Below are 15,047 nucleotides of genomic sequence, written 5' to 3'. Positions count from 1 at the left end.
TCTCCTGTGCCCCTCATCTTGTGCTCATGCCATGTGGACTTCCTTTATTCTTGCTACCCATGTGGATGAGCAACAAAGGGCAGTTGTTTTATCCAGTAATGGTTACTTGTGTCTGAGGGCTCTTGTATCATAATTCCTCACAGCCAAGAAATATTTTATACTTTTTTTGTGCTCCAAAACAAATGCAAAAGTTAATAATAAAAAAAAGCAACAACCCAACAAATATTTTGGCCAGGTTCTTTTTTTTTTTTTACTTTAAATCAGTTCTCAATTTGATTTCAATGAGTTCTCAATGCAGATTTCTTTTACTAGTGCTTCAAAACAAAAAGAAACAAAAATTTTCTCACTACTCAGTGTCTAATTTTAGATTTGCTTTTGGCTTTTTGTCCTTTTAGTAAGAGGTAGCAAACAGGTGTCTGAAAAATATACATAAGTTCATGGTATCATCAGTGCTTACTAAACATATTTCTCAAGACAGTGCCTGTTTTGGCAGTGTTTGCCTGCATACAAATATCTTTCACAGGACTGAAATTCTGTCCCTAATTTGTAACTCTATGAATTTAACCTTTTAATAAAAACTCAGGTGTGGTCCCAAATCTCCTGTCGGACCTTAAACAAAATCTAAAGAATTCTGTGTACATTCTGACAAGAAATAAGAATCATAACAGAAAAGTTAGCTAATGAGCTGAGCCATTGCCTCAGTGAATTTTTAGAATTGATGTGGAATGTGGATTTGATGAGAGATTTTAGACATTCCTTATTTTATTTCGTTTTATCAGTCTGGAACATATGCCACGAGGTAGCCCTTTCCATTCACTATAACTTCAAGCAAGTCATGTTGCCCTATTGTTTCTCTAAGAACCTTGATCTTTTCCATGAAAGCATCTTTTGTTACAGTTCTGTTTCCAGATGGTATTGTTCTTTCTTGTCATCATAAACTAATTTCATGGCACACATTCGAGATAACAGAGTTAAATAAAATTCTGAGGCTTATATACTAAAAAATTGTAACAGCCTTGTTCTCTGTGGTATGTTTCCCCAGTTTTGCTGATGCTGAAAAAATACTGCTTTCTGCAGTTTTGTTGCATAATAATTCCAGAAAAATTAGGAAGCTGGTGTCCCATAATTTATACATTGTCTAACTGTATAAATACTGGTTTTGTTAGAAGAATTCCTAGCGGATTACTAAATCTCCCAGATGTAGACAGCATAAACTTGTATTTGCCATTTTGTTTCTCTGGCCTGCTGCACAGTTTCAGTAGATCCCTTTTTAAAGTATAGCCATAGAGAGACTGGTGGATCTGGACTGTGCTGAAGGCTCATTGATCTCTTTGAATGCACTCTGAACAGAAATCAAATGAGTCAAAGCCATTTTTAGAAAGTTTAGAGAATTTTACTGTCAAGACATTTGCTTTTTAAACTTTTTTCCCCATTTTCTTTCAATAAAAAACCTGGATCCCCCAAATGCAAAACTATTCCCAGAGAAAAGTCCAAAGGTAAATCCTGAAAGATGAGGCAGCTATTAAAAACTAGTCCTGTTTGTCCACAAGGTAAATTAGAGCAACTTTGGACTTTTCAATTCTTATGAGAAAGCCAGGAAGTTTATCATGAGTTTCTGCAAAAAAATTATTTATGTATATACAAATATACTTAAAAATTGTACTTTTGTATACTTATAAGAATATTCAGTGAGAATCAGTGGTCCACCTATATTCTGTTAAACTGTTTTTACCTGAGAATTAAAAAGTTCTTTGTTGTCTCAATCTCAGCTGCCATAATAGTGTCACCCAAAATATTTGCCTTCTTTGTCTTGAGGTTGAAATACTGTGCAGTACAATTCTGAAACATTTTGAAAGTTAATTTCATTCTCTTCAGTAGTTCTACTAAGAGCTGATTTATGATATGTGACTACTTCTAAATGAACTTTGTATAATTAGGTTCTCAATTCTCAGTAATTTTTGAGAATCCTTAGTTGATTATAGTTGCATGAGTCAAGATTTTTATGAAGCTAACATTAGGAATACAAATTGGATTAGTGATATTACAATGGTAAGCTTTTTCTCTCAATAAAAATAGCTGTGAAGGGAAGAACATGTAATATATTATCATTAAAAACACATCAATCTATTGGATGAAAAATTAAGAAGACAAAGTAAAAAAGATTCTATGTCAGAAAAGTCCAAAAGGAACAAGTAATAATTAATCAGGTTTCAGATATAAGAACTACTGTTGGAGAAATATAGTGGTTGAAAGATACATTTTTACATACACACACACACACACATTTATATATATCTAAAATCAATAAAAGTATTTCTTGTTAAAGGATGAAAGGAAAAAGAAACTGTGATTCACTTAGAGTAAAATAATCTGAATAGAGAAATCCAGAGCTGATGTTTCTGGAAAAGGATAGCAAAGGGATATTCATGGTTTTGTTGTTATCTATACCTTCTGAGGTAGCAAGAAATTCTGTTGTGATTTCTTCTCAGCCTCTGATGTTTAGACAAGTATTGTTCTATAAGTTTAAGAAGGAGAAAAATATGTCCTGATTCCATATTATCCATATTTACAATGAAAAGAAAAATTAAAAAGGAAAATAAAAATAATATTTTCCAATAATTTTACTTATTGATGTTACATTACATGATAAAATGAGAATATTTTCCTTATATCCACCCTATAGTTTCTAATTTTTAAAGTAACATAGTAGATTCCTGTCTGATCAATTTTGTTTACCTCCAGAATAATCTGATTTAGTGCTTAATTTCTTACATGGTAGTGCAGGACTAGTAGGTCACACTCAACAGATTTAAGGACACAGATAAAAGTAGTTTTATATATGGTGTGTGTGTGTGTGTGTGTGTGTGTGTGTATTTACACCCACATATATCTATGTTTAGATATTCTGGTTCTAGCATATTTTATTAGTTATGGAGGGACCTGATAAAAAAAAAAAATAATGAAAAGATTCCAGGTCAAAGCTTGATCTGTAAAATAAATTGGGAACAAGTGAAAAAATGAGGTGACCAGCACAATGAAAACATAGCAGAGCTATCCAGAATGATGCAGTAAAATCAAAGAATAGAAAACAAAACTTTAGCCTGACCAAAAGCAATACAGCAAAGTAAAGATCAGACAAAGATTCATTTATTAAAAATGAAAAAAAGCCCCTCAGTCATAAAAAGATGTAGGATTCAATGAATGCCCATAGAGTTCTGAGAATAATTGTATTAAATTTCCTAATTATTAAAATAAAAGTGAAATTTTCAACAATCATTAATTTGATCTCAAATAATTCAGCCTTTTCTCTTTTTGCTTTAAAGTTAGGACTTCACTCTTCATTTGTTGTAGAATGTCACTTTCAGGGATCAATATCAGGTTCAACAACGTATTCTCAAATGAAGGACGATCATATCACTGAAAAACAGTTTAGGACACTTAACTGAAAAAGAAGATAATATTTGCAAGATATCGTGAAGACTGATCTTTTATTTTTTGAGAGAAAAGAGTATGAAATTACTGCTGATTAATTTTTGAACTTCTTAATTTAACTCTCTTAAAACCATGTTTTTGCATAAAAATGTATTAGAGTTGGGGTTTTGATTTTAAGTTTGCTCAAGTGCAAACTATCAATTCATAAAAGAAATTTTCTGCCAGGGTAGCAAATAATTAGTCCATTGCTATTTCTGTATTATTTGAAGTATGTAACTTTTTTGACTAATAGATCAGATATCCTATCCCGAGTGGATGGAGAGGAAATAGGTCTTTATGATATAAAAAACTGATATGATAGAATAAATAATTAAAGGTTACTAAATAAAGCAAAACATTTAAAAAAAAGAAAAAAGAAAAAAAAGAAACAACCAGTGCAAGATTATCCATATGAGTCCAGCATTCTCAGGACCCATAACTGTGGAATGACCCCACCAGAGTCTACTTAGATCAAGCTCACTGGAATCTCAAAGCTAAAATGTTCAAAGTAGTGCTGCAGCTGAAATGACTGCCCACAGGTCCCTAAACAAATTGCAACAATTTTTGTGTTTCTATTTTGTACATACTATTAGCTTCATCTGAGAAATATGATTATTTAATATATGTAAAATAGATTCTGTTTTGCTAAACCATAATAATTTCTGAAATTTTAACCAAAACTCCCTCCTCAAAATTCTACTTAGAGAGCAATCCAAATTATTTTGAAGTGCCCTTTGACAACCATGTAGATGGAAATAAAATTAATCTTAGATGCATGGTGTAATGAGTATTTAATTCATGTGAAGTTGATCAACAGCAAGAAAAGAAATTGAGAAAGGGAGGCAAACTGATTAGAGCACTTAGCTGAGATGCAGTACATCTGTATTCAAGTGATGATAGAAAAAAACCCAAGCACCTTCTGGCAAGTTTCTATTTTTTATAACACAGAAAAGAAGCAGAGGTGTTGGCGTTTACCTATTCAAAATAAAATCTGCAAAAACCTAAAATAATAAAGAGGATAAGGTAGTAGAGGTGTGTATTTTGATGGTTAAATAGCTGTCTGCCTGATGGAATTAAATTAGATAAATGAGCTATCAGATGAATGCATAAAGCTACACCATTATAACACTTTGTGATGTGTTTGGTCATTCTGAATCTGCAGTTTAGCAGCTTGACAGTTGGCAATGACACCCTAAAATATATTTTTAAACTTTTCATTGATATACTATGGCTTGTTTTTTTGTTTTTTTGTCAGTAAGGCATTTTAAAATGGTAATTTTAAAGTCCTATTTTAAGAAAGCTATTACCAAACTCTTCGTAGTAACCTTTTAAAAAAGATACAGAGCATGTGTAATCATTCATCATTATCTCATAGATGTGTTTTCTGTACTGAAGATTTCTTTTAAGTGAAGTACAATTATCTACTTTCTCACAAACAAACTACAGAAAAATGCCATTTAATAAAGAATTGAATAAGTCTTAGAGTCATAGAATGTCTCAACTTGGAAGGGGAGCCATAAGGATCTTTGACTCCAACTCCTTTAAATTAAAATTAAAAAATTAAATAAAATTAAACCACATGGATAAGAAAGAGCAACACTGCATTGCTCCTTGAACTTCAACTGCCCTATGCCATGACCATTTCCCTGGGAGTGACTGGCTGGTCTCCCAGCCAAGAACCTTTTCCTACTGTCCAGTCTGAGCTTCCTCTGACATAGCTTCATTCTGCTGCCTTGTGTCCTGTCGATGGTCATCAGGCAGAGGTCAGATCTCCCTCTCTGCTGCCTGCCTGGAGTAAATCATGAGGCATCCCTCAGCCTTCTCCAGCCAAGTGACCTCAGCACTGCTCCTAAATCTCACCCTCAAGACCTCCTCTGCACACACTCTAATAATTTGATGTCCTTCTTGTATTGAGACATCCAGAGCTGCACACAGTACCTGAGGTGGGGCATTCCAGAGCTATTCAGAGTGGGACAGTCACCCTTGCCTGGCTGGTGATGCTGTGCCTGATGTCCCCAGTACAGGGCTGGCCCTCCTGGATGCCAGGGCACTGCTGGCTCACATTCGACTTCCCATCAACCCAAACCCCCAGATCTCTCTACATGGATGTGCTCTGCAGCCTCCATAAAGGAAGAATTATTTCAGAGGAGATTTAATAAGGCTTGCAAAATAATTTAGGGCCATGGTTCATTTAGAACCCTCTAAAGCTGCAATTTTCTTTCTTTGATAAGACTTTTAAAATGTGACTTAAAATGACAATATGTCATTTGATGATGATTCATAAAATATCACTGAAGTTTTTAATTGCACCTAAGCTATTGCTAGTGGTAGATAAGGAAATGACTACTAATTGCATAAGAAGAAAAAACTTTATTACTATGAATTTTGTACTTTAAATCACCACTATGTTTTATCACTTATGTTCCAAGAGTAGTGTAGTAATGTGATTTATAATGCGAATAGCTTTCAATATAAACTTCAAGTGAAAAGTCAATTCCAATATTTAAATTCAAATTCTAAATTAATATTGAAAGATTCTAAGAAAATTTTGAAAAGTTAGGTTAGTATTGAAGTTTTTTGCTTTATTTTGATTTGTTTTTATAATGCAATAAATGTTATTTTTTTTGCCTAAACATTTTATTATGTGATATATTAAAAAAGGCATATAGAATATAGAACATTGCACTCTGGAAAGTGGTGAGGAAAGTCCTGTAAAAATGATTGAATATTCAAAGATACCTAAAACAATTCAAAGGAAGTTTACTAAGATACTGATTTTGTTCTTACTTCAATCTTGGCTGCCTGCTCATCAAGACTTGCATCTCACTTGTAGCAAGATTCATTTATGCAAAACACAACTTCCTAAAATTTTCAGATTATTATTTTTGATGAAATTACTCTTTCTATCTTGAATAAAAATGGAAGATTTTTCACTGACTTTGACAGTGGTACTTTTGATTTTTTGAATACATAAACTTGATGGATATGTTTATCTGTTTTATCTAAGCTACACATCTATACAGTATACATTTTTTTTTGTCAAGTGGTGCCAGCCATATGTTTTTGCATGTGTTCTTTATATGAGATGCATATTCTCTAAATTCAGAGCACTTAATTCCTGACTACTGAGAAATCCAAATGTTTGTAGCTTTATACTTCAAGTAGTCATTTATGCTGATACAAACAGCACTTTGTGCAGTTGCTTACAACTTGAAAATAACCATAAGTGTTTGGAATTAATTACTTGCACATTTTAAAATGCAATTTGTAAATCACATAGAGTTTGAATTCATGAAGCCTCAGGCACTATCTGCTATCAAATTACTGCAAGCTCAGTGATGCACTAAGATTCCTGAGCACTAACTCTCTCAAACTAACTCTCAAAGGCCTGATATAAGAAGGCCATGGCCAAAAATTATGATCAGTCCAAGGAGGGCAACTCTCTCTGGGACCAGCTGTGTAAGACCAGAGAGTTTGTGTCCTGCTCTCTGAGCACTGCAGCCACATCCTGCCTGCCTGCACTCACTTCAGCAATGTATTATGTTTTACTATTCAACAGTCTGGTTGCCTTAGCCTGTGTGCCACTTGTGATGAAGGAAATTCCCAAAGCATATCCACATCTGTCACAGAGAAAATGTTGTCTGGTTCAGGCTGGTTTCTGTGGTCTTACCTAGCTGACTAATGTTCTTTTTCCATTTCTATATTAGCTTGACTTCTTGCAAACCTCTTCAGAATAGCTGTGAATAGATTAAAGGGCTATGCATCCCTTTGGGCAATAGCTGTAGTAGTCTGAGCTCCTTTGGTTCTCATTGGTCATGCACAGTGTATAAATTTAGATTTTTGCATGTGGTTGCCAGAAATAATAAACTACATTTCAGCTGTAAAATTCTGAGCTTCAGAGCTCAAAGATTATTCAAGGGCTCTGTAGCAGGAACAGCGAGGGTTATTGTATTTACCACTGGTATGCTGCTTAATGTCAGTAAAACACAGTGAGAGGTGGTATAATTGAGGATGCTGCCATAAAAAAAAAAAAAAAATTAACAGCATCAGCTAGTACCAAAAAGATATGGCTGACTTAGGATTTTGCTCATCTTGCTGGTTACCCTGCATGGGAAAAGTCTACTTGCTGGCTTTCAAGAATACAGGTGGAACTTTTCGGTTTTAGAAACTGAAACTTAAAAGTAAAGGTACAGGATGTATGAAGTTAATTTGTCTTTCTTTTCTGGGTTGCATGATGATCTGAAATGAAATTTCAAAAAGTTATTTAAAGAAAAAAAAAACAACACAAACAAAAAAGCAAAACTAAAACAACAAGCCCAAAACACACACACACACACACACACACACACACACACACACACACACACTCACACACACACAAACACTGGGGGAAAAGAGTCATTTTAGATATAATTCAGTAACAAAAGTCAATTCTCCTTTCTGATTTATTATAGATTTACAGTAGTTTTAAAATTATTTTAATCTTAGAATGTATTATGCACCAGAAAATTTTACTCAGATTCTCAGCTTTATTCATGGTTCTTTAATTTTCACTTCCTTTCCCCCTTTCATTCCTCAGGGGCACAATGGCCCTTTCAATTTACACTGTATAAAAAGCCAGAAATTGAGGAAGGAATCACAGAAATGGCCTAATTTCACCAACAAAAAGAAATCTTTTAGGAAAATCAATCTATTCTAGCTCTCTTCTTTCTTTTTAAAAAAGAACAAACACTTTTAAATATCAGGCTCTAGAAAGTAAGATATGAAATTTATTGAAAAGGCATGACCTCCTCTGAAAAATTCGGGTGCCAAGAAATTAAATCAATAGGGCTTTGGTAGACAAGGTTATGTTACATTTGTGTATGTCAAAATTTACCTTGCATGTAGAATCATAAAGGTGGATACCTGTTTGAGCCATTCAGAAGCTTTCTCTCTTCTTTTTAGTCAATCTAGTGCTCTATACATTACTTAGGCAGGCACAGAATAATTTCTGTAATGTTTTTCTTTCAATTCTTCCTTTTATTTCAGTCACTTATTGGCTATTTAGCCCCTTTTAATAGTCTCCTTTTTCAAAACACATTTTCACTGACAGGCTTTCAATTATGATTGAGAAGAACAGCTCTACTCCTACCCTGTTCTGTTGTTCCTAATTAGCTAGTCAGTTATTATCCTAATTAGACTATAAGTTCCTTGTGGTATACCTTGCCAAGCTATGTGTTTTTGAATCTCTACATGCACCTATAGCATGCAAATAATACCTAATGACAGTAGCAGTAAGTAAAGATGATAAGATAGATAAAAATAAAATGCTTCTCTTCTGATCTTTCTCCTATGCAGAAATATTTTAATTACTATTGCTTTGGCATTCATAACCATATTATCAAATAGCAAAAGGCACCTGAAGAATTTGTAATTTCTTATGTCAATGAATTGTATGGATGACATAATTTCTTGGGGGTTTTTAATTATATATTTTAATATCAAATACTGCTGATAATCAGCAAGTATTTTAAAGCTTTCAGTGAAATCTTACTGAGCAAGGAAAATAAAAGAAATTTGATAAATCCTTTGGCAAAATATCAATTAACATTCAAGATTTAGGAGAAAATTCCTATGCTTTTCATTCAAAAAATGTTAATAATAATTAAAAATATATATTATTAACTGATGATGCATGAACCTTGGAAGGTCCATCTGGCAGCAATGAATTAATTGGATGAATGAATTAAATGAATTAATTGAATTAAAATGAATTCATTTGTCATCTGTAAACATCCTGATTTGGAACAAAAAAATGAGAAAGGATAGTATGATGTTATTAATGCTTTCTAGTTTAGAACAGTGTTTAATCTATATAAATATTTTTTCTGCAGGTTTTTTTTTTTTTTTTTTTTTGTTATAAGAAGTAAGTGAAAGAAAACAATTGTTCAATATTTTTAAATTTTTATCACAAAGAATCTGTGATTTTGTGCCCAGTTCTTTCTTAGAGTTTTTCTCGTTTGCAGAGCCAGGTTCTCCAAATCAGCTCATAATAGGTGTCCCTGCTAACCTTCATTCTTGTTTGGCCTGATGATGAAGTGACACCAACAAGGAAAAAAATGTCAGAAAACCCAAACCAAAACACTCTGCTACTTAAAGGCTTGACAATATTCCATTCCATTGACCTGGATAATATTTTGTTTCTGTGTGTGCACATATTTATGGGTCCTCATTGGGTAGAGAAGAGCTGGGTTTGCTATGGCAGGAACAAGGATGGTGCTTCACTTGTTTGAAGTGCAGCTTTATCAGTAATCAATATTCTGTTTGTCAGCTGAAGGAGCTTGTGGAGGGACACTACGTGGGACAAGTGGAACTATTTCAAGTCCACACTTCCCTTCTGAGTATGAGAATAATGCTGATTGCACCTGGACCATATTGGCTGAACCAGGAGACACCATTGCTTTGGTCTTTACTGACTTCCAGTTAGAGGAAGGATATGACTTTCTGGAGATCAGTGGAACAGAAGCACCATCAATATGGTAAGTCAGAGGTCTTGCAAAGATCTCACTTCCTGTTTTTTTTTGTTTCGGTGCCTATCTGAAGAGATATCAGAAGATATTTAAGATATTTTCTACCTGTTAGTAATGACCATTTTTTAGGCTTTTTTTTTTTTGGCCCCTTTCACCTTTCAGAACTAAAAAAATATAGTTTGCTTCTGTTTCTTTCCACATCTTTGTCTTTCCTCTTATTTTCCTCCATCTGCCAGAGTTATATTTGTAAAGTATCTTATCAGTGAGCATTTAATTCATGTTACATATTTGAACTTGGTATAAGAACATTTTCTGATGCTGTGTCTTGAATGACATATTATGGTATTTTACTTCAGCAATGAAATAGTGGGTAAAAGTCAGCCAGAGTGAAAGAGGAATATGGACAGCTAATAGATGACATCTTATTCTAAACAGGCTGTAATTCAGTCTTACTACATGTATGCATGTATGCAAACATTACTCTCTTATGTTAGCTGATGAAACTGTTTGCTTAGCAATATTAGGCATTAGTAATTGCAACACTAAATCTACATTCTCTGTATAAGTAAAAGACGATAGTTCTGCCTGTGGAAATGGATTAAGTTGTGGAATAGTTTGCATTATGATTTCTTTGCAGCCTACATATGCATGTTTTTCATCCTTTTCATCTCTGAAAATGTCTTGTGGTTGACATATGCACCATTGCTATAAAATTTAGTCTAGGAAAATGTAGATCTTCTCACAGATGACTGATGGTTATTATATTCAGAATGCCTTTCTAGAGATAGGAAGCAATCCCACTATTATTTTGATGTCATAACAGGCTAGACAGTGCAATATATTAATAATTGTGAATCTCTAGCTAGCATCTGATCTTTTGAAAATCTTTCAATAAAAATATGTGGTAACTATACTTGGCAACTATGTAAAAACTTTGGTTGAAAGACACACGTAGATTTATGTTACTGATGTCAAGATGATTTCTTGCCTTTTCTTTTATATATCTTTTATGTATCCTCAGTATTCTTAGCATGCATACTTGTACTTTCTTAAGTTAGATAATTTAGCATAGTCCTAGTATTTTGTTAGGCCAGGAGAACAAACATCCTAAAGGCCTTGCAGTAAGAGGCTGGAAAACCCTACATTGTCTTGGGAGATGAAGGTCCTCTCTAAAACATATCCTGCAAACTAGAGATTTGGCCCATCCAGGGGGGAATTTCATGGATGGGGAAATATCATGCCATTCATCCAGACCTTCCATTGGGGTATCCCTGTTAGATATGCTAATCTGTAAAACCTATAAATTGTATACTCGATCAGTGTGTGTGTGCACTGCGGCACATCCCACCTTGGCGAAGTGGTGCACCATAAGGATCCTTATTAAACTACCAAGGTAAAAACCCTTTATCCCTTAGCTGTGTCTGGCTCTCAATTTTCTAAGACCAGGAAAAGGCATAATCACAAGATTACTCTCTAACCTTTCCACATGAGCAAAAGTTGTGTAATGGCAGTCAGTGAAGCAGCTTGATATCAAATTGAGTGCTCCTGTCTGTCTGAAGTACAATGCATAAGTACCCCCTTGCCTCTCACTCATGCACAGACATGCACAATGATCATCAGTGAAAAAGTTTTCTTCTTAAGGCTTCTAAGGATCAGAAGCTGAAATCTTGAAGAGGAGGAACTAATGAAATTTTTCTACAGAACATAAAAGTATGTTCATTTGATTTTGTGTAAGTGACTCTACTAGACACTTTACAACATATTTGTGCTTTTGATTTCTGGTAATAAATGAAGTAGAATATGAGCAGAAGGCATTGGAAACATCCTGCATTGATCTCATGAAATATTGATCAGGTTTACATTGGAACAGAGATATAATAAAAATTTTATTTCTCCTAGACGTCAATCTCAACATTTTTATTGTTTTCTGTGGTATGTTGGAGATCGTTATTTAGCACTGATCTCTAAAACCTGGATTTATTGTGTGTTACTAAGTTCATAGAATCATAGTATAATTTGAGTTGGAAGGAACCTTCAAAGATCATCTAGTAATACCCCTCTGCTGTGAGCAAGGACATCTTTATCTGGGTCAGGTTGCTCAGTCCTGACCTTGAATGTTTTTGGGGATGGACATGCACCACCTCGTCTCAGGGCAACCTTTTCCAGTGTTCTTCCACCCTCACAAATGTCTTCTTTATATGTAGTCTAAATCTGTCCTCTTTAAAATCATTACTCCTTGTCCTATCAAATCAGGTTCTGCTAAAAAAATCTTTTATTTTCTTTCTTATGAACCTCTTTTAAGTGCTGAAAGGCAGAAATGAGCGTTTTTTTTCCAGGCTGAACAGCCACAACTCTCAGCCTTTTCTCATATGAGAGGTGTTCAAGCCTTATCATTTTTGTGGTCCTCATTTGTACTGGGATGAACAGGTATGTACTTGTCTTTCCTGTGCTGAGACACAGAGCTGAATGTAGCACTCCAGCTGGGGTGTCACCAGAGCAGAGGGGCAGAACCCCTCCCTTGCCCTGCTGGCTGTGGTGCTTTTGATGCAGCCCAGGACACATTTGGCTTTTGGGTCAACATAATGTGAGCTCATGTCCAGCCTCTCATCCACCAGCACCCTCAAGTCTTTCTTGGCAGGGCTGCTCTGTTCATCCCCAGCCTGGATTGATGCGAGGGGTTGTCCTGACCCAAGTGCAGCACCTTACTTGGCATTTTCAACCTTCATGAATTTCCCATGGGCTCACTTTTGGAGCTTGTCCTGGTACCTCTGGATGGCATCCTATTCCTCAGGTGTGTCAGTGTCACCACACATTTTGGTGTCATCAGCAAACTCATTGAGGGTGCACTTTATCCCACTGTCCATGTCATGGATGAAGATACTATGAACAGTACTGGTATCAGTGCAGGATTAGTACAGAATCAAAGTCTGTAGAAGCTCTGGGGAGTTTTGTAAGAAATATTTAAAGGATTATTGGAAAACTTGGAATGAAGCTACACATTCAGCTATATTTAAGCCAGAACAGTTACCATAGCGACATTAGAGCCTTGCTAAATGTAGTGCATTCTGTAATATGCTAAAATCAGCTGTGTGTTTAAATGGGAAGTTGTTCCAGACTTAAAACTAATGGTCTAGGGGTGTTATCATCTGAAAATGTGACTTTTTTTAATTGCTCCCTTTTATTGTATCTGGCATCATATCAACATCTTTAGACATTAATTCTGTGTTAGAAGTCACATATTCCATTAGCAGGGTCTGGTAACTGGGGTTGTTTTTTCCCCTTAAAGGAATACTTGCTGTAGAATAAGTGAAAAAAGACATATATGAGCACTGTAAAAGCTAGGAAGAGAACAAGAAATTAATTCCAGACTGATTATTCTTTAGTGTTTTTGGTGTATGATGCAATATGTCTGGATTACCCTCTCCAAACATATCAGGAAGGTTAGAAGCAGTTCCAACGTGATTACAGTATAAACAGGATGGATGTGTTTTTTTAAGTAAAGCAATGGAAATGCAAGAACAAGAGGATTCTTAATGCTGACGGAAAGTAATCTGATGTATTTATAAAACATGTACATAGTAAGAGATTTTTTGTTATAGTAATTATATAGATTATGCATCTTGCACTTATATAATGGCAATGTTTTTATATTGCTTGTATGTCACACATGTTTCTAAACCTTTTATAAGATATTCAGTTAATTTCCATTTTATATAGCTGATCATTTGTTTGTTTTCCAATGCATTGGCAAGAAAGAAGAGATCTGTTTACCTTTTTTATTTTCAAAATCACTCATATGGTCTATCCTAATGGAATTAGTTTATAAAAGAGTTAAGATATATTATTTCTTTTATGTACATGGTTAGAAGGTCTAAAGTGATTCACGGTATAGCTCTGGATCTTGAATGAATATAGGTGATGACATTTTTAATTCTGCTTTGAATCAATAGAAGCATCAGGAGGCTTAAAAAAAGGAACATCAGTGCAAAATGAATGGGAAGGACACAGAAAATGCTTTTTAATTTGTAAAAGAAGTAGAAATATTATCAGTTAGACTGTAGGGGAAATAAATCTTTCTGAATTTGAATAATTTGCTTAGTTTACTACTACATAAGGAGCTTTAAGTGTAAAATAAGTTTATTTTGAGTTAGTAAGCTATTGCTTGCAATGCCACAAACAGTATTTGTGAGACCATAACAGAAAGACTGCTTCTGCTTTGTGTGGAGCCCATCTCCAAGCCCACCAAATGGTTGATCTTTTGGATCTGAAGGGCTCCTATGTTGTTAATTATTAGATCATTTTAGAAAAAAAAAAATTCTGAACACTGAATAGAATTTTTAAAATGTCCATTTTGACCTCTGTATAAGTTATATGGTACTAAAAGTTTAATCATGGTTGGACCTAAAGAGAGTATTAAGTAGTATCTGAAGTATCCTAAAATCCAGACTTTAGCTGAACATAGTTCTGAAATAGAAATCTATTACTTAGGGAAATTATCCTATTGAAAATCTCTTAGTCTTTTCCAAGACTCCTTCTTGAGATGGAAGTTTGGGGATTTTTTATTACTTGTAGGTTAAGTAAAGCTGTACAACTGCATGGGCATAGATAGGACCAACTTAGGCTTTTTCATGTAAGTGTGGGCTTGGCCATAATTTCTACAAAATCATCAAATTATCTTAGACTGTTATGCATGTCTTGTGTGCAAGAAAGGTGATTATGATGCTAAGAATAATTCTGCAATTTTTTTTTAATATGGAATCCTAATTTTGAACAAATTTTGTTCATTTTTTTCTTTTTAACCTTAAAATATTGATTTTATCATATTGTGCTTCAATTTAAACCCAAAATTAATATTCTTCACATTATTTTCAGTATTTGCCAATGCAGGAGAATGAACTACACTCCGTACTTTTTAGTCTAAATTAATTTCCTAATACTATTTAAAATTACCTTTAAGGTTATTCTGACTTCCTTATAAATCATGTCACTATCGTAGTGAAAAGCCATAAAAATATATGTGGATGTGTGTGATTTGGAAGCAGCACTAATTAATTGTTATAATCTTGG

The 15,047-nt window shown here is 34.2% G+C and overlaps 1 protein-coding gene across 1 annotated transcript in view; it reads left to right on the top strand.

The window, feature by feature from the left end:
• The window catches only part of CSMD1 (CUB and Sushi multiple domains 1), a 1,037,656-nt gene that overhangs the window by 534,480 nt on the left and 488,129 nt on the right, over positions 1-15,047 (top strand). Inside the window, exon 5 of the mRNA XM_056488498.1 lies at positions 9,782-9,989. Within this exon, the coding sequence (XP_056344473.1) occupies positions 9,782-9,989 (208 nt within the window). The remainder of the gene's footprint in view (positions 1-9,781; positions 9,990-15,047) is intronic.

Source organism: Oenanthe melanoleuca, chromosome 3 (genome assembly GCF_029582105.1).
Source record: "Oenanthe melanoleuca isolate GR-GAL-2019-014 chromosome 3, OMel1.0, whole genome shotgun sequence".
Taxonomy (NCBI): Eukaryota; Metazoa; Chordata; class Aves; order Passeriformes; family Muscicapidae; genus Oenanthe; species Oenanthe melanoleuca.
Note: the sequence above shows the minus strand (reverse complement) of the source record. Positions and strands in the feature narration are given on the sequence as shown.